The 27,612-nt window shown below is 41.4% G+C and overlaps 1 protein-coding gene across 1 annotated transcript; it reads right to left on the reverse strand.

The window, feature by feature from the left end:
• Nucleotides 1-1,690: 1,690 nt before the first annotated feature.
• On the reverse strand, nucleotides 1,691-26,513 carry GXYLT2 (glucoside xylosyltransferase 2). The gene is made up of 7 exons (XM_056336673.1): nucleotides 26,029-26,513; nucleotides 18,256-18,445; nucleotides 17,927-18,058; nucleotides 11,259-11,510; nucleotides 10,144-10,267; nucleotides 6,768-6,940; nucleotides 1,691-6,021 (listed from the first exon to the last, which is right to left on the reverse strand). The coding sequence occupies exons 1-7, from the start codon at nucleotides 26,241-26,243 to the stop codon at nucleotides 5,839-5,841; spliced, it is 1,269 nt and encodes a 422-aa protein (XP_056192648.1). The 5' UTR covers nucleotides 26,244-26,513; the 3' UTR covers nucleotides 1,691-5,838.
• Nucleotides 26,514-27,612: the final 1,099 nt, after the last annotated feature.

Here is a 27,612-nt window from a genome sequence, read left to right on the forward strand (position 1 = left end):
GAAGCAGTGGGAAGGAAATAATTTGAAGTTAAATCACAGAATCCAAGAATCATGTGGGTTGGAAAGAACCTTCAAAATCCTCTAGTTCCATCCCCCTGCCGTGGGCAGGGACACCTTCCACCAGCCCAGACTGCTCCCAGCCCCGTCCAACCTGGCCTTGGACACTGCCGGGGATGGGGCACCCACAGCTGCTCCGGGCAGCCTGGGACAGCGCCTCCCCGCCCTCACAGGGAATTTCTTCCTAGTCTCCAATCTAAGTCCACCCTCTTCCAGTATAAAGCCATTCCCCCTTGTCCTGTCACTATCTGCCCTCATAAAAAGTCCCCCTCCAGCCTTCTTGTGCCCCCTTTAGGTACTGGTTAATCATCAACAGTTCGTGCTAAAGTTGATAATGTGTCAAGATTTATCCTGGTATTAGTGTCACTTTTTTCTTTTCAATTAGTTGTTCTTAATTCCCAGCTCTAGGTGTCACAGAACAGGCAGAGAAGTTGGCTCTACTAGGAGCGTACGTATGAGGATGAGAGAGAAACGATAGCTGAGCTCCAGTGAGACAGTGCTCCATGACAGCCCCCGCAGCCCGAGCCCTGGGTACCGATGTGCGCGCAGCGGGGAGGGCAGGGGAGCGCGAGGCCACTGCAGTACCCCGGCCCCTCAGCTGCGGGTAACCGAGTGCCAAGGCCTCGCTTCAGTCAACCGACAGTTTATTTTTCCCAAACAGGAGAGCTGCAGCTGAGACTCAGACAGATGTCACGGGTCCAGCAGCAGGGACATGGGAAATGAAGATCAAGTCCCTTCCTGTGATTCACCAGCAAGTGGTAAATGCCCACCAGTGCCCGTTCCATCTGCTATTGTGCCCGCATTACCTCTGCCTACCCTGCACCTTGGGAAAAACAGTGTCTTCTCCCCACAGCAATACTGACCAAAGCCGCGTTTGGGAGTGAAAAATCTTGGATCAGGACATTGCCAACCAGTTTGATTATGGAGCACGTAACCGAACACCACACAGGCCAGAGCTGAAGCAGCGCCGTACAGAGCACTATTGTTTTACAACTGGCCATACTTTTTCTCATGAATATCAATGGGAGTTTTATTCTTGACTTCAAAGAGAGCGTGACTGAGCCCAACATACCATACAGTTGAGCAAGCGAGAAAACAATTTCATCACCAGGCAGACAACTGGTTTGGCTGAACAGACGACTCACAAGCTTCTGTCACACAGGGATGTCACAGCACAACCAAGGATGTTGCAGCAGCAACTGTACAAGAGTGTCAATAAAATAAAATTAAATACAAGAAGGAAAAGGAAATTATGCTAAATGACCAAATCCTCTAAGGAGCAAAAGATAACGGAGAAACACAAGTAAGAGTAGAAGTTCAGTTTCCTTAGTTGACAGTTCTGATAGTTCTGATCTATGGTCACTGTAACACAGCTGGGGTTGCTCCATAACATGGGAGCACTTTGAGTAAAGTTAAATACATGTATTTGTCCCTTTCAGAAACATATCCCATATAATACTGTCTCACTACGGTGCACGTAAAATTGTTAAAGAGGGACATTTTTCTCTGCTTGATGCAGAGATACATGTATACATACACTGTAACATCACTAACACAAAACTCCATCCCAGCCAGATCCAGTACACACACACAGAATCTTGTATTTAAAAGAAATCTATCATAACACAGAGCGTGCTTAAAACTTCATTTATTTGTACTGTAAGCCAAAGGATCTTAACACAGAAATGCACTGCTAGGCCTCCTTGGGAGCTATAAACAATTGGTGCACTTGTCAAGTAAAAATACACAAGCAATTAAATGACTGAGAAAAGGTACAGAATTCTTTACACACACGCGCTCATGTTGTGTACACACACACACACAGACGCACAGAGCAGTTTCCAGTTTCCACCTGTAAGCGAAATGATAGCAGGGCTATCTAAGCCTGCTTTGTAATAGGCAGGCAAATAGCCTAGAAAAACTCTCACATTATATAAATGATGCAACAAAATGCTTCCCACTCGGGCAGTTCTTTGTTGTACAACGCGCACTGGTAGCCTGACACTTTATTAAATGGCTTTGGGCTAAATGGAGGTGCTCAGCAGCTCTTAATATAAAGCCCCTATTTATCTATCTTCAGCAAGTTCAAGTATAATGTAGCAAATTTAAAACCCGAATATTTGACGCTGATACAGCAAGGACTTGGTTACATGCTGAACTTTACGCATTGCATAGAAGCTTACTGACTACACAGGCAAAATTCAGAGTATCAAACGTTTGCTGGGTTAGGGCTTGTGTTCAGACAACCCCCACGCAGTTGTCTGGGCCATACCCTGCTGTTCCTTTCTCAGTGTGAAAGGTGATTCTTTCCCTTTGTTATCCATACATTCCGCATGCTGGAGCTTCTGTTCATTTAAAGAAAACTATTTTCGTTTCCCCCCTGTGTTGTGCTGCTGCTGCTCAAGGTGTTACATTAGCAAAGGTGTTTTGGTTACATAATACCATTGGAAGTAACTAAAATACATGACAGGAAGGGGAAATGAGGGTATAAAGTCTATATAAATATTTACACATCCCATTATTAAAATAAATGAAGGCTAATTAGCAAGGAATTAGCCACAAGTATAAAATACAAAATGAATTAAAACTGATTCCTAAATAAGACTAATATTAGAATCAACTACTGTTAAAACCAAAATATAACATGGTTTTAGAAGCTGGAATATAAATTAATAATTCTAACAGCAACAACAAAAAAAAGAAGTTACATAATTGTTTTAAAACACTTTGGAGTACTTACATTATAGCTTTTTTCCTCAGAAAAAAAAGCACAGCAGGGGGGAACCTCCCCCATTCTTCCTGCAAGTTGATATTGCGTTAACAAAAATGTTCATGTTAAAGCATATACTTCATATATTTTAACAGCTGTTGAGAACATAACACAGTTCTTTCTAAGCATAATTTAGCACCTCTTGTAAACATAAAAAGCACTGTTTTAATCTCTAATCATTTTATATGCAGTAATGCCTTTGTTTTCTAATGAATTCCATTCCTTCATTTTAATGTGCCCATAGTTGCAGGGTTCTGCTGAATCATAGCTTACACAATCGCAGCCTCCTAAACTTCAGAGACTCAGCAGAGTTGCAGAGTTGCAACTGTCTGGGCAACAAGACTTTTGCTCTGCAACTCTGTGTGGCTTGTAGATACCACAGAAATGAGGAATTTGAGTGCCCAGCATGCATCTCATTGAGCCTCATTTGACCTACAATCAAGCTTCACCCTGATATTTGAAAATACAGACCAAAAGCAAGCTAATATTTTTTCTAAGTTCTCAGCATTGCTAGTCTAAAAGGTCTACCTATCACAAGTTAGGCTTACATTATCTTAATCTTTTTAAAAGAACATGCTTAATTTTCCTTCATTGCCTTCTGAAGTCTTCAATGTTCATTTGGGTTACATTTTCAAACTTTTCTCTGTAGCTAGAAGCATACTGTTCTTTTTAAGTGGCAACTAAAACTTCAGCTGAAATAGAAAATACTTAGGCAAGTTGGAGAGGCAGCAAGATCTACACTGAAGTTTAAATGCCTTTCTGGGTCTTGGGCTTTCAATCAAAATAAACACAGAGCTGCCTCTATCCTTTGCATGTCAATTTATGCTTATGTGGCAAACACTGTCAGATAACCCAGCTGAGTCACAAACACGAACGAATTAGAATTTGCAGCACGCAGAGGCGCAAACAACAGACATTTCTGTCTGTCCTGCCTGTGAGGACTAGCACAGACCAGCAGTGAAGTTGCTAGGACCAGGATGACATGGCCTGTGTTCCAAGCCTCTATCTCTTCACACCTCCTCTGCTCAGATGACTCTGTAGCAATGCTGTTTGCCATGCTGTGTCGTTCACCCAGCATGCTTACGGATGTGTCACAGACATTTTCACACTTCAGTGTTTGGGAAAAGTTTGTCAGCACCTCATCCTCTGTACAGGCTGTTTATCTGGCAGCCTGAGACGCCAGCAAGACCTGCGTTTTCCCTCCTCTCATGAGCTGCCACACAAGGAGAGAGGAAAGTTCAAGCTAAAAGGACTTCCTTTTGGAGTCTGTTTTCTTATGAAGCTGTGTACCAGTCCTGACTGGAGAGGGTAGAAACCCCCAAAACTGCAATTCTTCAGAAATCCTACTTTTTAACTTAGGAAATACATGCTTTCCCTCATCCACACACCCCAAATATTTCTCTCTCATAAACGTACAGGATATATGATCTGTATCGGTTTTCCTTCCATTAATCATGTATCTCACCCTTCGCACCCCTCTCCTACTTTGCCTATTAAATGTAAAAGTGATTAGTTCCAAGTAATGGCTGATTTTTTTTGCTGAACAGACTTGAAATGCAAGATCATTCTCTCTGCTGTTTTCTTCAAGTGCTTACCTACACACACCCCTCAGGCTCACACTTAGAAAATGCCCTCTGGGAGTCCGCTCAGGTATCACTGCTCTTTAAGAGGGTCCTCACCTTCAGTTCCCCAGTGACTTGTCCCAAGACCTTTCAGCTTCTGCAAGTTTTAATAAGCTCTTGTCTGTGCATATCATAAGATGATCATCATACTTGCGAAATCTAAACTAAATGAAGTATTTTAAATAAACATCAAAGCCATCTTGTATCCTCTTTCACTTTGAGGTTATTCATTATGATCCTAGCATAAAACTCAGCTTCCAGGAACAAAAGAGCCAGGCAGAAATAGATTTCTGTGCCGCCAGCTTCTGGTGAAGCAGAAAAGAGGAGTCAGAGGCAGCATTTGCAGTCTCCCAACGCAGGGATGGAAGAATGGTTGTCAGTGGCATATCACTGTTACTGTGGTGTAAATAGCAATTAAAGAGACTTAATTAAAGAGGAAAACAGATCAACAGTACCTGTTTTCGTACTCTTCATTCACAACCTTCTTGGACTGTGTCTGATGTAATTAGCATTACCAAGATAGGGAATACTTTCTTAAAACTGTAAGAGACTGGAGGGGAAGACCACAACTGTATTCCATGGAAGAAAGGAGCCTCTTGCTCCATTAGCTGTGCAGGTGCCACAGCTTCCACTGCATCCCCCTCCCATTACTTGTACATAGTTTTGCTATTTATGCTGTAATTGTTTTCCTTCTAATTCCTGCATGAGAAGCCCTCATAAAACTACTGAGGAGCAAACGGGAAAAATGACAGTCACTAGGCAGAAAGTGCTGTAAAATACAAAGTGAAGAGGCACTTCTAATCCCCTAATCTTTTTAAGTAAGAGAAATCTTCGGTCCTACATGTGAAGAATAGCAGGAAATAAACCTTCAGACAGAAGTGCAAGTTTAAGGAAGTCCTTTCCCTTTACTGTAGTAGATTTTAACTCATCCTATCGTGAGTGATCTTTTCTGTAATTCAGTATTCTCATGGTAGTCAAGAATTTATGCCCTACCATCTCAAGTTACATACCCTACATTATGTAGCTCAAACCGTAACTTCTCTGTCAAGCCTAAGGTCAGTACAAGCTTTTGCAGAACTTCAAAAATAGTTACAGTGAATACAGCTGTACTTAAAGAAATAAACTAAACTCATCAAAGTGAGACTCATCACCTCTCCCTGCTGCAACTAAGAGTAAACAAACACAGGAAGAGAACAGAAGACCTAATAAAGGACAGTTCAGGTAGACTTTGAGAATTTCCTCTGGTTTGGTAATTTCAGGGGTTATTAGGAAATCAGATAAGGAAAATACTTTAATTCTGAGTTTCAGTAAAGAAGTTCATACTCTTCCTTTATATGCTTCACAAGATGGGATGCAAGAATTAAAAACTCTGTAAAAATATAGCTACATTTAGTATCTGTGGTTGGCCCCCAAGTAGACAATGACACGATTTTCATACACCTTCTTCATAGTTTTCTCAATTTGCTTCAAAAATACTTGTGGAATTCTCCCACATAAAGTGTGCACTGTATCCAGAAATTTAGACTGCAGAGGGTAGTACAAAGACTGGAAGAGATTGTCTTCAAATGGGAACTAAAGAAAAGAAAAAAAAAAAGATTAGTTTTCACTAGCTATAAAATGGCATTTCAAAAGTTTCTGTAAGATAAAACCTTATATAGGTTGGCAATGACTTGGCCCTCACCTTCCCAAAGCATCATCAAAGCCTATCAACTTAAAACACTGGTCTGCTTGACAGTGCTTGCTTTCAGAAAAGTGTGTCAGAGTGTATTACCCAAAACAGCCAACCTCTCAGAAACCGTACTTCTAGAGTCTGTATTTAAAGAAAGTTTACTAACACAGGGGTACTGTTATGAAACGGATATTATTAGAGCGTGGACTTGTACACGTACAACATTCAAAGTGGATATATGGATTGTGCCTGTACACAGGCTTCTGCCTTCCACATGCCCAGAGGCTCCAGGTGCTCAGGGAGGACAAGCTTTCATTGGGTATTTATGGACCAGAGTTGCAGTACCACCAGGAAGAACTCCATTCAGACACTTTTCTTCTGCCTCCAGTACCACAGAAAAGCAATTTATCAGCCTTTTTGATTAGAAGTTTACTATAAAGTGAAGGAAGATCATTTAAACTACCTCAAATACACGCATGCAGTCAAACAGGAGAGGTGAAAGCAACCTTGTCATTTTGTGTCTGATGGATATACATAAAGCGCAACTATGCTCAGCCTGATCTGCTGGAAGAGCAATCTGAGTGACCCAGTTAAAGTGGTAATCTACATTGAAATAAAACAATTGCCTCTGTTGAGCTAGAAGACTTACATCACGTATCACTTCATAGAGTGCCTTGAATGTAGGCTGTTTGTCATCGTGGTAGACACCTCTATTGCCATGCAGAATAGAGACACCTTCTTCTTCTGCACCTTTACAGTTGCTTCCGTACATACAGTGATCAGGCCGGTAGTTCCACTGACATGGGAACACATAGAGACACTCTGACAATGTCAGTCAGGGGAGAGAAAAAAAAGACACATCAAACAAGAGTTACAACAAATTAAACTGTGTTTCTATAAAAAAGCTGGGACTGATGATCAGAAACAATTCAGTTACTTCTTTTGCAAATATCCCAGCTAGATAGAGAAACTTCTTTTCCTCAGAGGATGACTATACAAAGCTCGGCACTGACCTGAACTAACAGAAAGAGAGGGCAACACAACTGGGTTCAAACATAAACCAAGCAAGGATTTTACAAAGCTAAAAATGCCAGAATTAAACCCAGAGAGTATGCACCAGGTGGCACTATCTAGGGTCCTCTGCCCTAGCAAGAAGTTTCTGGAGCTACAGAAATGAGAAGGGAAGCACACATAGCGGTGAGGGTTATGCAAAATCCTGAATCCTGCTGGAGACAGCATGGGAAAATTTGCAAAGCGTACACAGTGCTTGCTGCTGGAGCTTTCACTGAGGTTATGATAATCTGTTATACTGACAGCAGAGCATAAGAGGTTGTGTATTTTATCCACAGTCCTTCTAAGGGTTGTCATCCATTAATTTCACAGGTCTACGTTATTTAAAGATGAGCCTAATTTCTCAAATGGGCTTGTAACTTCCTGTCTCCTACTGATATTTTTTTTTAAACTTTCTCTGTGCACCCACAGCATTTGCAATATGCTTAAAATAAATCATGCCAGTCCCTGTGACCTTTTTGCTTCAGAAATGGAGTACAGTGTATCATTGCACGGTGCTGGCAGGTCACATCAGGAGCACTGAAGATTGAATTCTTCACTTGGCCTTTCCTAGCTTCCCAGGAAGTCTGCAGCTGGTCCTGTGTGGTTCTTGAAGAAGTAGGAGAAAAAGTTTCTGAAATGTTTCCTCCCTTAAGGCCTCTCTATCAGGAGACTTCTCCAGAAAGGGTAGATTTTAAGGGGTTTCCATTCAGTCTGACCTGTCACACACCTGGAATTGCTCCCCAGTGTTGCTAAAACGACAGGAAGAACAGTAATGCCTGATCCAAACCCTGTTACAGTTAATGAGGATCCTTTCAGTAACCCTGAATAGATGTTTGCAAGTACAGCTCATCAGCAGGTCACTGTGGGGCGAGGATGTCATCAGGTGCTTACTGGGTTTCATACATGTCACCTGAGTATTCTTGGTTGTCTCCCCACTGTGATGTTTCTGTGCATTTTTGCTGTCACAGCTGGAGTCAAACCCTAGCTGCTCTGTGAGCCTTCAGATCCATTAATCATCAGAACAGTCTTCGGAGATGGGAGGAAAGGGGGCCTCTCTTGAGGCCCCAGGTAACACAGTTCCATGTATTTTTAAGCCAACACACTGCATCTATAAAAAGCCACCTGCAGCAGTCTTGACTGATTCCTTCCCAGGCCAGTCTCAACAACCCAGCAGTTTAAAACCTCGGGAAAGACTAGTTTTGTGTTTTAATTGTATCCAGTTCTTTTGTTGCCTTTTCTTGTGCAGTCTGATGTTACTTAATTTGTAAACAATTATTTACCAGTTACAAGCAAGAGACAGACTATGGTGCAGAAAGAAAGTCTCAACATGTGGATTTCAGAGAGAATACTCTCATCACAGAATTAAATTATTTTTGCAGTCTTTGGGTTTTTTCCTCTGCACTGAAGTTAGCAGCTTGAGTTTGACTTCACAACTGATCTGATTTCATCATTTTCTTCCTTTGGTAGACCCTATTCCCATAATATTAATTTTGTTTTGGAAATTAATTTATCATTTCATAATGAAGATTTCTTCCACTTTATTTTCCCTAGGCTCGAGGGCAATAACATGGTGTACCAGGGACACTGATGTCTGACATCTGTCTGCAGTAAACAGATGTTAGCTTATTGCTTTGCTTTTGCTCTCTCCTTTCATTTGCCTGGATTTGGGTATATCCAATTACATACCCTATGACTCCTTAGAGAAAAAGAAAAAGGAACAGAATAAATAAAGATAAATCTAAACTTATTCCGTTAAGATCACTTGAGGGAATACAAGGTCACATAGGAAACAAAGTAAAGCAAATAAGAATGAATACTTAACATCCATTTAGAAGCACGAATAAGGTTCTCAACTTCTTTGGGAAGCACATACTATGCTACAACTTTGAAATCCTCACATTTCTCAGATGTTACTGTTTTCAGAAGTGCCTGAAGTCATTTCTGTGTGATCAGTGCAAAATACTTACAAGGGGCTGAATTTCCAGAAACTGTCTCAGCACTTGTGGAAAAAGGCTCACCCTTCTAAAATAAAGATACCTAAACTTGCCAGTTCCTTGGAAGCACACACTTATGTGAATACAACTCCAATTCAAGAGGAAACAAAGGACAAGTCAAGAATATTACACGTTGTTTACAGAGACATTGTGCAAGAGTGATAGACAAGAATCAAATACAATGTTTTGCTGGGCTGACAAGGACGTACAACATTGGTCATAACCTGGTCCACACTAGGATGGGTGGGTTATGCCATCTCTTCCTTGAGAACAAGGTTTTGAGAGACTTGAAGTCCTCCACAGCTCCTCACACAGAATACAGAAGAGTAGAAAACACACAAATCTAAGCAGCAGAATAGATGACATTATCCTATTGCCTGCTGAGGCTGGATCATTCAGCTGAGAGGCTGGATCGTTCAGCTGAGAGGCTGGATGCATCCTTCTCAAAAAGTAACATTGAGTAAAGGAGAAAAAGTAGGAAGGGAAACAGTTTTAGCAGAGAGATTCCAATGGCTATGTCTATTTTCTGTTTATATTAGCTTTGTTACTCATTTGCATCAATTCAGCTGGATTTCCGAAAAATAGAGCACAGCTTTTCAGAAAGTTTTCCAATTTCACATTCCTATAAATACCTGAAACAAAAACATTTTTTCAGCTAGGCCGTGGTGCAGTGGCACTCTTAAGCACGCACACACCTTAAACTTCATTCCTGCATTTCATCATTGATGTTATACTGCCTTATTTTCTAAGAATCTCCAGAAAAAAGATTTACTTATTCCATGGAACCAAGTCTGAGTTCCACTACCTGCACCATTTTCAGAAGTATTTTCATAGGTTGTGAATCCTAGGTGTACTTACATTAATATCATGCCAGAGTACATTATGCATATTATAAATAACAAATAGCACTTTTAAAAATTTTCAAGTTCAAGAGATTTTCTTAACACAGATAATCATGACTCAAGAATCATAACTTACCTGGGTTAAAGTAAAAAATTATATTTAGTAAATCCTGGTCTCCCCATGTAATATAGTTTTTGTACTTTTGATATAATGGATATAACATTTCCTCCCAAGTCAAACCACTTGGTATCATGCTGTTCTGCAGAGCAGAAAAACAGAAGCAATGGGTTAATACTGTGAACAGTGATGTCATAAAAGACTCAGAGTGCGACACCCACATATTAGGAAGTCTGCTAAGCTATGTCAGATACCTAAGTGAAAAATGAAAAACTTCCAGGAAATGTTAGACCTGGACAGGGCTGGAACAGCAGAGCTGACTGTGCTCCTGTTTATCTAAACAGGAAAGGACGGTCTCCTGGGTCTAGCTCTGATGTCAGCTCCTGCTATTCACAATCTTCCTATTCTGAGCAACAGGAGGGAGAAAAACTGGTAAAGTGGAAAAATGCAGTGACAAGGTGAAAACTGAGATACAGAAGTGAGGAAAAAAGCAGACTAAAAATTACCTTCCGTGTGAATTATGATATTAAGAGCAAGGGCTTTTGTTACTCAAACCATTCCTATAGCAATATAGGAAACCCCTGGCCTTGACTAAGAAACAAGACCACTTGGGGTAAATGAAGTTTTTAAAGAGATTAGAGAATATGTGCTTAATGAAACAAATAAAGATTTTACAAGTCATGCCTTTCACAAAAGAGGGGAGATGTCAGATGTCAATGAAAATGTTTCCTTCTGATTTATATCAATTCATGGAATCACTTGATCTGCAGCAGGATACAAATTTCTCTAGTTAATTAAATCAAGCTTTCCAATTTTAAAAACAACACAGTGACTGCACCGAAGATCCCCGAGTTTATTCTTTCATGTATCTTTCAAGGGAAGATGAAATGTGGAAAAAGCCATTTTCATTACTGCTAACAGACTGCTTCATCTGGCAAGTTCTCAGTCCTCCAGCCTCCTGAGGAAGTTTTACTTGTTTTAATAATAATTTTCACTGTAATTGCATTTAGTACCCAATTACATACATCTTAAATTTTTCATATTCTTTATATTACAAACTTTATGTAATTTTATACTAAGATGTGAAAAACACATAAAACATTAGTTTCTGCAACAGCTGTATTTCTTCTCACCTTGAACTGAGTGTTGCGTATCCGTGTTAAATTCATTAGCATCACTCCAGAATTGACTCCTGTTGTCCCATAATAAGGGTGACGCGCAAATCGACTATACCAGCCAATCTTTGGTATTTCGTGTTCTGGGGCCATAGCAGCTAGCTGTGTTGAGTTGAACTCTTTCAGGATGTGCCAGATGTCATCGATGGGCCTCAGAAAGAGAACATCAGTGTCCACATAAAGGAGAGAATCCACATCCTTTAAAATGACCTTTTGGGTTTGCACAGTAAGAAAAGAAAGAGATGAAAAAGAAATAACAAACAGGAAGATTATTGGCAAAATTTTAAACTGATAGATTGAAAGAGGTTATTGATTTATCAGCTAAATGTAATTACACATAAGAACAACAGTTATCAGGTTATTGGCTTGTTGTTTGTTTTGTTTGGGTTGGTTTGTTGTTGTTGTTTGGTTATTGTTTGGGTTTTTTCCAAACTACACAGCAAAACAGCTACCAAATTACAGAAGCTGGATTCTAAACTTCATACAACAGTAATCCACTGAGCTCTCAAAAATACCTGCAAGGACTATTCAGTATCAGTTCAGAAATAGAATGCAAAGAATATATATTTACATAGCTCTGTCAGTTCTTTTCAAGATGCCTAAGTGGTGAAACATATAGCTTCTTCCATAGTCAGCAAGCGTAAGTTAGTATAACAGAATACTTTTCATCTCCATTTAGTATCATGTTTCCTTATAAGTTTCTAATGACTGTTTTTCCTACTACAACCTTGTGGTCCTAGGAGACTTATATTCAGTATTAATATATACAAATATTTCACATTAATTAAGAAAACTATTGATCACAAAAACGTATATGCATCCTGCTGAAGACCAAAATTTACTTGGTAAATACAAATGTCGTATTAAAACTTATCAGGTCAGATTCTGATCTCTGCTGTCAGACTCTGTATCAAGAATAACCACAGTAAAGCTAGTCAAGTCAGAAGGGTGTAAACTGTAAGTTAGATCCAAGATATTTAATCTGTTCTTGTGGACAATGTTCCCCCTTGTGGCTATCCAAATCCTTACATGCTCATTCATTAATTTTTGTAGGGCAAATTATATATATTTTATCAACAGTCCAAGAAAACTCCCTTGATGTTTGCACCAGCTATTTCTAAGGCTGTTTTTTAAGGAATAAATATCATTAGCTAAAGCTGACCATCAGTTTCAACTGTGGTTTTATTGCTGCTCTTCGTTATTTCCTAGAACTGTCCAAAAATTCCTGATGGACTAGAATTTTCTTACTTTGGTCTCAGCCAAAAGCCCTATTTCTCTCCTTTCTCTGAAAAGCAAATCCAAAAGGCTACTGATTTTCACCATGTTACAGAACAGAACAATCACTCTGTTATCCATTTGCAATGATACTAATGACAAACTCTCCTATTTATGCGGGTAACAACAAATTCCAATAAAGAACTTGAATTTTACATAAATTGAAATGTATTGTGACTGAAGATTACCTATGAAATAGATTGAACAACATTAAGATTTTGAACAAGGTGGTGGTAGTGAAATTACATTTAAGCACGTTCAACAGGCAACACAGAGATGCTAAACCCATGAGTACTGACCTAAATGAGATTTTTCACCTGAATGAACACTTTGGGATTCAGACTGACATTTAACCAAGTTTAACAAATCCCTGAGCTATATTTCTGACATGATAATTACATGTTCTTCCTAACAGCAATACAAGCAGGAGAAGGCAAGTGCCTCTATATTTTAAACAAAAGTTCTGTTTACAAGAAACTAAGTAAACAAGTCCAACACAATCCAGATCACGCTGCTGGATGGAAGGTTATAACAATACCTCATTTTTCCACAAAAAGTACAAAACAGCATGTGGAGATATCAATAAATCAGTGATACAAATAATTCAATAACACATAAAGAGCTCAGAGGTAAATATTTGCACATATTAGATATCCTAGAGTCCACTACTTAAAAACAAACAAACAAACAAACAACAAACCAACCACAAAAAAACCACAACCAAGTAAAAAAGACAGCTACTTTAAGAGTAAAACAGCAGAAGACAGAGAGCTGAAAAGAAGAAAGGGGCTTTCAGCTTAAGGATATCCTGGATATTGTATATTATTCTGCAGCACCTAGGAGCCCTAATTCATACAGGCCTACTATATGACATCATATAAAATCAAAATATATTGGGAGGGAGAAAATATTCACCCCAAAATTTAGTTGGAGACAGGAGATGACACATGACTACAAAGAGAGCAGAAGCTGCTAGACTTTGCCCGAGGCATCCACAGCACACTGTACACCACGTAATATTTTTTCTAAGGGTGCCCTGTTCAGGCGTTTGCCAATAGAGAGTTAAGGGGGAGGTTTAATGGGCTCATACAGGCACTCCTCCCAAGCGTAAGTGACAGCCTGGGCACTGCTTCTTCCAGCAGAAAACTGTTCTTTCAGCAAACTTAAATATACACAATTTACTGTAACGTTATTTTTGCATTTTTATTTTAATTGTAATCCACTTACAATGGACTGTAATAATTTCCCTATATATAACAGGATTCAGGCAGGTATTTCAGTTCTTTGTGAAGTGGGTGCCTACCAGCATTTGACCCCACGCTTTCCATCTTGTATTCCTCCACTCAGGCTTCACACGCTCTTCCTTTCTCGTTTGTCGTAAGATTCTCCCCTCTCCTGTGTCTGAGGTGTTGCCCCACAGTGACACTTAACAGGCTAAAAGAAAAGCTGTGGTACTTGCTTTAAGCCCTTTCACATGTGAAGAGTTAAGACTTATTTTAAGCCTACACAGGCCAGTTTGAATTGATCACATCCCCTTCTGGCAATGCATTTAACTTCACCTTGGGTAGGAGAATTTAATTTCAGAAACTGTGTCTGCAAGAGTTCTGTGCATAACTCCCAGGATTTCAATGGAGTTACACACTGGGGATAAACTTCATTTAAATAACTCCGGCATTCCCAGTGTCCCATAGCTTTCAGGTAGCTCTGTTCCTAAACTAAATAAAAGTTTTCAAAATAATACATTTGACTTTACGCAGCCCTTAAAACAATATTTAGCTTTTACTTATTCAAAAGCATACAAGAAGAGACAATGAATTTTTGACTCTGCTGATTTTCAATGTCAAAACCAGGTGAGCATGGGCGCAAGGCAAGCTTGTGGTCCAAGGGACCTTGCTCCAGCTTGCTCTGCCTGAACCAGATGCTGCACAGCTCATTCTGGGAGTGCACCGAGCCCGCCAGCAGGGCTAACCATAGGGACATGACTGCAGGTTAAAAATGACATGCATCTGACCTGGAGCATAAGCAATGCAAGACTGTGTCTGGTAGTCCGAGTTCATGCTTACTAGCACAAACCATGTAGACATACCTGACAGACTGTGATTTTTGAAAAGAATGGTCAGGAATATGGCTTGTCTGTACTTGTGTTCCTCCTCCCTCGACAGGCGCTTACAGCTAGAAGTGTGATCTTTTTTTTGCAGCTACATAAAGTATTCTTAGCAAATCTGTCAAAAAGTTCTGCACAGAACTGACTATATTTAGCCTGACACTTCACTTAAATACTCAATTATCTATAATTTGATTTCACAACTTCTGTCTCCATAGATTCTCCCTGTGTTAGCAAGGTTGGCAAGTAATAACACACTATTGTGTAAACACATATTGGTGTATTGTGAAGCTGTGCTACCTAATGGTTTGTAACGGCTAGCGTGGCAGTTTATCAGAGCTTTATCCAAAATCAGTGACAAATCACAAATCTTGATGCTAACGTAGCAGTACCAAGAAGTCAAATTACTAAAGTCAATTGTAGCAAGCAATTAACTCAATTTACAACAGAGATGGAGACTTTTATCTAGATAAGGTCCTGGCATCTATTCCCAGTGCTGCCACTGATCCACTGGGTTGGATACTTCAGTGTACTCCAGAGGACAGCTATAATACAGGGATATTGCTAATCTACCTTAAAAGCTCTTCAGTAGATTAAGTGTTTTGAGAAGGGCTCTATATGTTAGTTACTATTAGAACTAAAATAATCCAAAAATCCCTTAAGCATTTCATATAGCTCCAAAACAGCAATATAGAGACAGCTGCAAGCCAGCTCTCTGGTATGCAACATTCGTGAGAACAGAAGAGTTTTTCACCTGGTGTCTTAACAACCATGTTAGTGTTACAGAACAGTTTCAAGGGATTGCTGAGAGCATTACCTTCCTACTTTATTTTTAAAGTTTCATTTTGTGCTCATGTTGAGATCCACATCTCTCTTATTATGTCTTTGCAAATCCCATTGATGGTTTTATCATAGTAGACTGCAGCAAGAGGTTTAGACTTGTGAGATTACATGGAGGCTCAATGTACTTTCCCTGCATATAAGTGGCAAACACGATCAGATGTCACTGAATGCCTCTACAAAATGCAGGATGCCACATGATCTGTCCTTAATATTTTAGCAACCCAAATAGATTGATCAAACTGGGAATGTGTACATCAACCTGTTACCCAGGACAAAACAGAACCCTACTACAAGCTGCAGGATCACATCCCAGAGCTAAGCTTTATCAGTGAGTAAAACCATCAAAAGATTCTTCAATTTTCCCTTAACACATTCCTCATACCCTCCTGTCCACTTTCACATGCCTGCTGGTGCTGCAGAAGACAGATTTCTTTGGCAGGAGAGGCACTTGTGAATCAAAGACTCGCATTCCACTCAGGCTTAGCATTATCAGGAGCAAGACAATTTGCACAACTGAGAGCTAAACAGCTGATAAACTCAACTACTGCTCTCCTGGGGTCCTCCCCATATCCAGTCACACTTTATGCCACGGTAAGGGAAAATGCTTAGTACAGGGAAGGATAAGAAAAAAAGGATAGATATCCTGCTGGTATTTATTTAAAATAAAAGTCAAAATAGTTCTCTAAACAGTTAACACTAGAAATCCTCTGCTCCCACTGTGTGTGGACCAGATTTCTACAGCATTGTCTCGTTCAAATGGGATATCAAATCCTAGTTATTAAGCACTGAGAAAAATAATGGTGGCTGAAATCACCCAGAAACAGCCCATGGTTCTGTCAGCCTTCAAACTTGAGTACCAAAGTCCAACTGGACACTTGCCACTTCAGCCATTACTACAACTTGTTTACTTATCCACATCACATTAGTGTCAGCTGCAACTGCTCTCAGACAACCACTCCTACTCGAAGCCATAAACCTCAGCCTGACCACACACAACATTTTGCAACTGCCCCAAGAGAAACAAACATTTACAGTTCAGGCTGCCTCCTAGTTTTGCTAAGACAACATGCAGCAGTCTAATATTCTTTACAAGAAGTAACTGGAGAACTGTCATGGCAACGTGCAAGTGACAAAAAAGGAAGCAAAAAAGCACTGCCCAGCCTAAAGGAATCAGCATGAATACATAACCATTTTCTGTCATCAGAAGGGTGCTGACAAATAAAAGTGAAACTGTTTCTGTGAATGACAGTCTACCAAAATGACAAAAAATACTACCGAAATACGAACAGAGAATTGTGTTTACCCAGTGAAAACAAGCCCATCTGAGTACATACTTACAAACAATCTGTACTGAACAAGCTAATGCTTAGAGATTATTTTCCAGGTGATACAAATATTTACTCAGGGAAGAGAGGGTCCCTGCTGAAGCTGGAGTTACTTTCAGCCCATCTGGCCTCTGTGCATTTGATAGTCTAACCCTAAAAGGCAGATAAACAGAACTGCTGACAGCACATATTTTCTCACATATGTATTCATAGTCTACGTATCTGGATGTGCAGCTGTCTCCTGATTGTTTCCATCTGAGAAAGTAAAGATTTCTTTGTGTGTCCCCCCATTTCTCATAAGACAGCAATGAAGAAATCTGGATCATGTGAAGAGCATGTCACTTTATTGGAGCCACCCCCAATCAACAGCAACACACAAGATATTTTTGATAGATGATCTCAATTCCACAGAAATCGCTTTATGCAAAAGTTCATTCAATTTCTGATATTTCTGCATATGCAACATTGTTATCAACACCTTCCTTCTCTCCAGCAACCTTAAATATCTTCCAAGTTTATGACACTAAGTATTATACAGCAAAGAATACAACTTTTCAGTGAATCTGAAGATCCCATCACACACGGGGCTCTTGTATGAAATCTGACTTGGAGCACATTGGAATTCTCACCTTAAGGGCAAATCTGACAGTGTTGGAGAAAGAAATAAAACTCAAGGAAAAGGGACTGCTGAAAGCATCAGTCTAAGGGCTAACATATGGAAAGGGAGATACCAGGTACAGACAATATGATGACTGCACACCGAGAGGAATGTTATTTATGGAAGGCATGCAGCATCTACCCTGAAAAGAGTTCTCGCACCGACTCTTAGGAGTCCAAGAGGCTAATGGAACTAGAGACAAATAAGAAACACACATCCTTTGTTAGCAGGAGAAAAAAGCAAGGCTGGATTTCTGTTTTTGTTTGGTTGGGGTTTTTTTAAGTGGCTAAAGCACAGACTAAATTATCTTTAAGCAGATGTTTCAGCCTGAAAATAGTTTTAATGTTATACCAGTAAAGTTTCCTTTCTGTGGAATTAACCTTTTCTTGAAGCAACGTACTCAGAAATCCAGGTGCCTTACCGGAAGAAAAAGGCGCTGGGCAGCACATGGTTTGAATAACTTTTTCCATTCCTGAGCATTTCCTACAGAGAAGGTTATTGGGTAAATGTTGTGTTGAAACTTCTTTGTATATGAGGAAGGCCATTCCTTTAACTGAAAGACATGGGGGAAGGAATTAGACACTACATGTTATATAGCTTTTTCTAGGGAAAAAAAACATGCATAGGGAATTTACAAACAATGTGCAGCAGAAAAAGTGCTTAAGTTGCTACTTGTTGACATCAATGTAATTTTTCTCAGAGATTTGTGACTTACAACTCATTCATTTAGCAAATGACAATGAAACTCACCTTCTTCTCAAATTCAGGCTTAAGGGAGTCCTCAGAAAAAATGTGAAAACAGAGCCTCCTGTTGCTAAAGAGAACTGCTGATTTCAGCATGATTAGCGTCTCTTCCAGCCGGTCCCCACATGCCACCACTGCCAGATGCATGCATTGCAAAGATGAAGGCTCTTTTGAATGTTTCTGGTCTCCAGGCTTCCTGAAAATTCATCAACAGGCATATAAAAAATACTGAGGTAGACATTAAGAGAATCCTGCATTAGCAGATTCCATGGCTTTTTTCTTCCCCTTCATTTTCTAAGGGTTCAAAAGTTTTTTTCTGACTAGGTATCCACAGAACATGCAAGTGGCATGCCAATTTTTGTCAATGATACAAATCAGGAGCGTTAAAATTACAACACAATGAAATATGCCATTTTCAGAAGTTTTCTGGTTACTCCTATGTTTTTGGATTTGCATAAATCACTGCACTACATACACAGATGAAACTAATTCAATAGCACCTCAAACCAGACAGCAGCTTTCTCTGTGCAAATGACAAGCTTTTTTTTCCAGCTTAGAGGTTATGAAGCCAGAACGGACTTATTACAACCTAGCCAACTTTCTAACACAATGCAGATCACAGAACTACATCCAGTAACTTCATTACTAGGCTCCTAATGGTTAGGCGGGAAGAAGACATCCATACCTTAAAAAAAATATCTATTCCATCCATATGTAAATTATTCTAACAGTTAATTAATTTTGCTATTAAAAGTGCATGCCTTAATCCTGGCCTGAAGGTGTTGGCATAGTTTCAAAGGACTGCTCTCCATTTCACTTGATGGAATCCCTGAGATTTTCCTAAAACAGAGATTTTTAAAACCAAACATATTCACATGTCCCAGACGGATCAGACTGGCCCTTGTCTGCTTGTGGAATATAAACTCTAACTTTTTCACTTAGCACCCATCTGTGCGGGCTTTAAATAAATTCCAGCTAGACTACAAGGGAATCTGCATGTAAAAGGCACACTGAAGCTACTTGCTTGCCAGAAAAATCAGGGTTCTCTTGGGGAGTTGAAAACATTTTGAAAATATGGCCTTTTGGGTTTGTGTGTGTGTCCCCATCAGTATGGGGGTAAAAATCACAACCTCCAGGAATGCTTCCTCCGTATTGCATTGACATTCCAACACAAATAACATTTCTACTCCATTACATGGATGTGTGCTGTCAAAGCAACTAAAAGTACAAGCATCATAATCAGTATTGGAGAGTTCAAAGGGCTAATCATAGATCACTACCAGTTCTTGACATATCACTGAACAGAGGACATCAATCCTTGCCTCTTCTCAATTCACAGTGCACACAATTACACACATACAATTACTCAGTAAAGTTAATACTAGAAACAAAAGTTCTAAATAGAGAGAAAAATGAGTTATAAAGCTGCCATCTTTTTTCCAGACATTAAAATGCTGCTCTGTGTAACAGCAGCATTCTATACTACGGAGTAACCCACCTCTGTATTAAGGAATACCAGCCAATGATACTTTACTAACTATAAAACGCAACATGTTTCATTAAGGGTTTAAAGTCTTAGGCTTTAGCCTTAATTAAACTCCAATTTCATCGGTGTATAAATAATGGAATACTACATCTATGTGAAATGGTATTTACTTTCCAACCTATTAGTGTAAAAACCACTGAATTATTGAAGTGAATAATTAGCTGCTCACACAGATCCCCTTTCCCCCCTTCTCCCTATCTGTTTAATGTTTCCTCTTAATTGAGTCTCTAAATCAAGCCATATGCAGGATGAGAACTGCTTTGATACAGCTTGTGGCAATGGAATTCACTGGGAGAGGGACTAAACTCTAAGCTTTTATTGAAACACTTCAAAACTCAACACCAAAGCACTAAGCTTTTCTTTGCAATTTTAGCTACAGTGAACTCTCCATTATGCAGCTATTTTGTAGTGAAAAATCCAGTATATGCAGACAACCACTACCAACGAACAGCCTTAGCGGAAGCAAATGTCCATGAAAGCAGAATGCCCTGCAAGCCCATGACAGCTACAGATGAACAAGAGACATGCTGTCTGCCAACACAGACACACACACCCCCAGCCCCAGAGTGTGGAGGAGAAAGCTGAGCCTTGGAGATAAAGAATTATGAGTTGTGAAGGCCTAGGCTGAAACGAGTTCAGGAGCCTGCAATGCCCTAAGTAGGAATAAGAAATTCTGAGGAAAGGAGCATGAGGTGTATTTGAACTACCTCAGTAGTAGTCCAGGACACTGAAGGCAAGTTAGTGAGGGAAGCAGCAATGAGGTACAGAAGAATGTTGGGACACAATATTTGGCATTTTTTTTTAAGTAGGAAAACTAAAGGGCTGTGAAAACAAAGGCAAGCTGGAAAGGGAGATAAAAGTGTGCCACAGCAGGATACATTTCACAGCTATTTCAGTTAGCTTTTACAAGATCACTACTATTATCCAGAAGTCTGAAAAGTGGTAGGTGTAAAGGCAACGGCAAACTGCTAGGAAGGCAAACGAGCAGATTACAGCAAAGAACATCACAACTCCCCTTCCCTCCTCTGCTAATACATGCTGGTACATACAGTGCAAAGAAGAATGGAAGGGACTGGGAGAAATAACATTGGGATGAAAGGTTATTCCTTAAAGATCTGCAGCATCCAACCAAAACAGTTCCAATTTGACCAACACCATCTAGGATGCTTCACCCTCACACAGAATACATGGCTATGCTGGCTTATCCGGATCCCCTCTTGAAAATAAGAGGGCCTCCACCACGTGTCATCAGAGACAAAGTGGAGGTTAGAACTTGGCTTATACCTGTGAAGCAGCTACTTCATTTCTACTGGAGTAGGTCGGGCTGGGCACCAGGACCCTTCTCATTCAAACAAACTTGCAGCTAATGAAAGGCCTTCTTTAACCTGAGGTTTCAGATAAAGTTAAGGTACACACTGAACTATGCATCGATACAATGTATCTCCTCTAATAGTAAACGTTTGTTTATCCTGCCGTTACCAGTGGCTGAGCAAGCATACTGGGAAACTAGGACTTCTCTGAAACACTGCCTGCTCAGATGTTCCTAGACAATACAAAAGGAAGATGAAAGGTGTGTACTTTGTTTTTAAAGGTTCATACTTTGTTTTAAAGGCTGGAGTACATTAATAACTGGTAAACTGTACAAAGGATACAATTTGTAACATAGAATAAAAAACAGCTGGCAAGCAAGAAAGAAGATACTGCTAGGTTATCAACCTAAGATATCGATAGGCTTTTGACATAGAAAAGATTTCAGGCAGTAGTTGAAAGGCGGGTGAGCACCATTTTTGGCTCTATTTCAGCAAGTCAGCCCCTGAAAAGCTTTGGGTGAGTCAGTAATTCTTTATGCTTTAGTTGTCCTACCTGTAAAATGGAAACAGCTGTTACAGTAGTAATAGTTACCTACCTCAAGAGACTTCCAAGCACATTAAAAAGTACATAGGTCCACACAGTGTACTACAATCATTAATAGTAACCTGTTCTTGCTAACATTCATATGTGCATGCACTCATTTATAGTTCAACTTATTGGTTATGGATCGAGTCTATAATTGGATTTCATAACCTAAATTAAATGTTCAAATGCATGTAAAACAATAGTGACCTGGGCTTTAAAGTTTAATGTGTTTGACAAGAACAAATAAAGAAACTATATACACAAGGTCTTTGTTGCCTTGTTATCCGTCTTCTAATTTCAGTACAGAAATGTAGCTTGTTGGTATATTATACATCTATCTTACATAACATGTCCAACTCTGTGCTCTGTTCCCTGTTTTACCTATTTGTGCAGAGAAAATTGCTTCCTGCTGTCCCTTACCTGCTGTTGTTCTATTATTATGTGTCTTTAAAATTAAGCACTGTTGCCTAAGATTAAGAGCTACAGAAAGCATCAGGAAATCCTTGCAGAATACATCCTTATGAAACAGCTGAAGGCAGACTTGATAATACGTAGCACATTAAAATGTTTATAGCAAAGGCCTTCCAACAATACAGACCAACTCCCACCCAGTTGCCCAATGGTATTTTGTTTACTCCATACGCTTTTTTCCTGACAGGCATGGGTATTGACACAGCAGAAGAAGCCTGAGTGCTCAAGCACAATAGTGTACATTTCTAGGTCTTAAAGTTTAGATTACATGCAATTTTCTTATTAGTCACAGCCAAAGTGTCTCAAACGTAATTAACCCAAAACCTGTCTACATCAATCTGGATCCATTCAAAATAATGCATTCCCATCTCATTACAGAGCCTGCTAATCTATTCAAGTGTTCAAATTTATTCCTGAGAGAAAGGTAATGCATGCAGATTCTTACAAAATGCAATATAGTTGTTAGTTTTTAAAACCTTCTTCATATTATGATCTCATTTACTCTTGCAGCCTAAACAAGGTTAGATTTAGACATTGTATCAGAACTGGTGATTCACTAAATAGACTCCTTTCCCGACAGTCAACACTGAGTCAATGTCCCAACAGTCACTCAATTATATGAAACACATTATCTCACACACTTTAAAATATAAATTACATGTTTCTAAACAAAGTTTTCTCACTTCAATGCAGTTGCACAAAACTGACTGTGGCTGCTGACCATCAAAAACTTGAAGTTTCAGCCTCCTTCTACTGCTCAGTGAAAAGGGAGAAAACCACTGAAAACTAGAATGAATGTTTCTATCTTTTCCTTTTATCAAGTGAGTTCTTTGTTAGACAAGTTATGAGCTCTTCAGGCCTTCAGCATGTTATTATAGGCCATCAAACTCAATCCAAACTCATGTGCACACAGGCTGCAAAGAAAGAAGTATCTTGACAGGTTGCCATATAAGACATGTTTTGCTTTGGAAAAGTTACTTCCAGGGAACTAAATGTGCTGGCAATGGTTCACTTCCCGAGCCTCGCCACGCTGGTTTAATAGAAAGTGTGGCCACATCTGCCCTTCAAATGTAAAATAACCCTTTTGCTTTTTGATACTCTGTACACATTGGTTCGGCATGTACTTAGAATTCTTCATATTAAAAAAATCTTACTGAAGGCATAGGACTCGCCACTTCCAAGAGGAAGGATCAGTAAAACCACCGTCAAAAATCAGTTTTCACTGCTAACCAGAAACTCAAATGCAATGCTCATCTATGTTTGTCAAAATTATCTAATGACCAAAGCAGGACACATGAATGTATTTACTAATAATTGCTAGGTACCAGCCAGCTGAATTGCAACTAAATTAAGGTTTTATCATGTATTAATACTCACATTAAAAGAAACCTGCACTTCTTAAAACTTAAAAACTAATGTCTTCTATCATTATCATGTGACTACAAAAAGTGGTATTGCAAAATCCCACTTAAAATACCATTCACCGTGCCTCCAACATGACTAATTCTTATAAAGCGAATACATATCCTAGATAATGCTTCTGATTACTTCTGAGTTCAGCCCAAAGTCTGCATCCTTCTGACAAAACTACACAAATCAACTTGGCAAAACTGAAAACTTTTTACATTCACATAGAGAAAACTTCACTGAGGTTATCTGAATCAATTGTGCAGTCTACATATAAGTACATATACCACGATCAGTTCAGAAGTTCTTACACAGTCATAATCAGATTTTTTATTATCCTGAAGGAATATGAAGAGATCATATATGATCTCTCACATCAAATAAAGAAAATAATCTTCCTTTGCTCATGAGGAGTAACTAAAATAATCATTATTTGTATTATAGGAATGAATAGGCAGTAACAACCCTGATTCAGCATGTTACACATTGGATGTGCTTTACTGTGAGCATATGCATACACAAAGCCTATCAAATCAATGGGAACACTCACTCCTTGAGTTAATAACTTGTTAAATCATTGTTTCTTCCACTCCAGATTCCAGCCCCACAGAAACAGCCTCACACTGCTTTCAGTGTATCTTGGATTAGGCTTTTTAAGCAGATTCCACCACCTGATGCCTTCACTGTGCAAGTGTGGATGCAATTCATTCCAGAATGGCACACGTTGGTGGGTATTTCTGCCCTTCCAAGAAGACTGGCATCTGCTTGACTTTGACCACATTATGTCACACTGCCACCCCCCCACTCCCCCCCAATTTTTTTTTATGGATGCCCTCACCTACATAGATTTTATTTTACTAGAATCTTTCAGCAAGGGACAGAACTGGACCCACAGAATCGTGCTTCTCAGTTATACTAACTCCTGCTAGTGCCAACAGTGTGGGATCATGCCGTGCCAGCAGATGTGAGGGGGGGAAAAAAAACCAACCACCAAACCTCACAAAAACAAACGAAAAAAAATTGAAGAAAAGGCATGGTTTAAATACAGCATTCCTCTCTTTTGGGTTTTTTGTTGTTGTTGTTGTTGTGTTGTAGACCTTGTAAAAAGTACTTGCAAAGTCAACAAATAATAGAAAAGTTAGATAACGTCAAATTTTGGACCATGAAGATGCTCATTGAAATGGAACAGTTGTTTACACTCTCTAGCAATTTCATACTTTCTGGGCTCCTTCCTTCAGTGTTCTTCTTGATTTCCATGATAATCGCAGAGATATGCCTTAAAGAAAAATGACTTCAGGAGGTACAGTTGCTAGTGGAAATAATCCTGCTTTAATACATGCATTTGAATTCTGTCCATGATCCATTCTCAGCCACAGTAAACATCTCTTGCATTCAGTAGGGTAACAATGCTCATAAGAAACCAACTGCTTTAATAAGTTAAGGAATAAGAGCTCAAAACCCAGGAATAGTCTTTCATTCAGAACATCTCTGTGAAATCATGAACCAAAGACACAAAGACATACCAAGTTAATTAGATATATGAGGTCACACTGACCATAATATAGTTGGAATGCAAAGGGGAAAACAGCCCTCCACCCACCAAAAGCACCCTGCCCTATCTTTTTCTGAAGCAATTAGTTTTCAAAAAATATTCTGCCCGTAAGGCACTGAAAGAGGAAACACACCACACCACGATTTTAAACTCTTTTTTTAAAGTTCTGCTAAATTAATTTACATATAAAAAGCATTCAAAACAAAAAGATCAAGAGCTTTAAATCCACTGGTGCCTTGCAGTTCGGAACATGGTAGTTCCGCACAGAAATAGCCAGGCACCTTCCCTGCAACATTAACGAAAAATTCGCAGAAGCACAGCTTCCGAGGCTGACAGCAGCTCCTCACGGACTCCAGCCAGCGAGTACCACACTCCCCACGTCAGCCTCCAAAACAAGGCCAAAACTAATGGAAATGCAGCTATTTCAGAGGCCGCCCTCACACAGGCACGCAGAGGAGGTATCATCCTGCTCGGACGTGGGGACCAGAAGCGGAGGTAAGACCTCCACGCACTTTCATGGCATCTCTGGCAACCATGCTCCAAGTGAAAACACACAGGAAAGTTTGTCCTTCTCAAGCCAGAGCAGTTTGCACGAGGGTTTCTGATCACCAGCCACACGCGGAGACGAGGGGAAGGAGATCTGGGAAAGGGAAGGACGAGGTGGCAAAGGGACACCGGGGAGCGGCCACAGCCGAGGGGACCCACGGGGCGGGAGAGCCCGGGCACGCGTGGGGCTGGGGCACGCCTGACAGCGGGCAGGCTCCAGCGGCCGGGCCGGAGGTTGGCAGGAGGGACCCGTCGGGCTCCCCCGCCGAGGGCAAAGACCGGGGGGGCGGTCGCGCGTGGGGCGCCGGCCGGTCACGCGTGGGCCGGGCGAACTTCCGCGTCCCGCAGCCGGCACCGTTACCTGGCGCTGGCGAGTTTCCCCCGGGCAGGGCTCCTCCGCGGCGGGCTGCGGCTGGGCCGCGGCTGGCGGCGGGCGAGCGGCGCGGCGGGGCGGGCGGGCGCGGAGGGCGCGGGCGGCGGGCGCGGGGGCGCGGCGGCGCTGCCCGCCAGCAGATAGAGCAGCAGCAGGCTGCCGAGGCACAGCAGCGCCGCCGCCACCTTGCAGGAGAGCCGCATAGTGCGGGAGGTCAGGGCGCGGGGCGCGCCGCCCGCCCGCCGCTCAGCCCGCCCGCCGCCGACATCGCCCGCGGCCCGGCGCGAGGACGTGGCCGCCGAGCCCCGGCCCGGCTCCCGGCAGCGGGGGCGGGGCGCGCCCTACCGTACTCTCTGGACTAGCGGCCCCCGCCAGGGGGGGCCAGCCTGCCGCCGCACGGGCCCGGGGCGCCGCGCCGGGACGCCCAGCTCGCCGCAGCGCTCGCCCGCTGGCCGCAGAACCTCTGGGAGACGGCCCGCAGGCAGAGGTTACGGGGCCGCGGAGGCTCAGAACGAGTCTCGCTGCTAAATAACGCCGGTCAAACAGCGTTTCCGCGTTGCAGGAAGGAACGCTGCCGGCAGGCTGCGCGACTCACGGGTACCCTCCCTTTCCGCGCCCCGCGGAGACCCCGGCCTGATGCGATGTGCGGGGCTGGGAGAGCGCGAGTGTGTGCGGAGGGGTGCTCAGGGAGCGGTGAGCCAAGAGGCTGGTCTCCGCAGCGTGTTTCACCTGACGGGGCCACAGGCACACGGCTGTGCATCCCCCCACCTCGCAGCCTCTGGCCATCACCTGCCTACACACCAGCCCGGTCACACCTGCTACTGCACCGCGGTAAAGAGCATCACCTGTAAGAGCAGTGAGGGAACAGAGCCGCTCACTTACCTTGGGGGCCTTTGAACTTGTCCTCAAATGACTGGCCTTAGCCTGTCTTCTGTGCCTCATCAACAGAGACTGCAACGCTGTGAATTTCACAGAAATAAGTCCTGCTTAGATCCATAACCTGATTTATGACCTTTAAACGTACAGCATGACAGAAATACAAGCCATATTGCTGCTCCATGGAGCTGGAGCAGAAACGGTGAGAAGAATGGAGACACCAACCTGGGAACTGGGAAAGCAGAGCCCCCCACGTCCCTCATGGTGTCAGTACTGGAAGCGAGCTAGACTGCGTGGCGGTCTCAGCCCCAAGGACTGCCCTGCAGAGCGGTGACCTCACACTGCTGACCCACACTGGAGAAAGGCCATGGAGCTGAGATGCCCAGCGTAGCTCTCAGCATGTCCCTCACCTCTGTGGAAGTGTGCTCTCCGCAGGGCTATTTCATCTGTTTTAAACAAATAAATGCTCAGTTCTGCAACTGTCCTGTGAAGGCTGAAGTCACAGTGCTGAGAGAAAGTGTTACATTTCAGACAAGTAACTACACAGGCTGCGAGGACAAAGTCTCCTGAACAAGAGATCGACATACTGACGTGTGGAATCGAACTCTACAACTCGAGGAGAGTCATAATGTGGGTATGTTTGTTTATTACGGCGCCGCGTGCAAGGGGGATCGCTCCTCCTAACTTGCACACCGT

Source organism: Falco biarmicus, chromosome 4 (assembly GCF_023638135.1).
Source record: "Falco biarmicus isolate bFalBia1 chromosome 4, bFalBia1.pri, whole genome shotgun sequence".
Classification (NCBI taxonomy): Eukaryota; Metazoa; Chordata; class Aves; order Falconiformes; family Falconidae; genus Falco; species Falco biarmicus.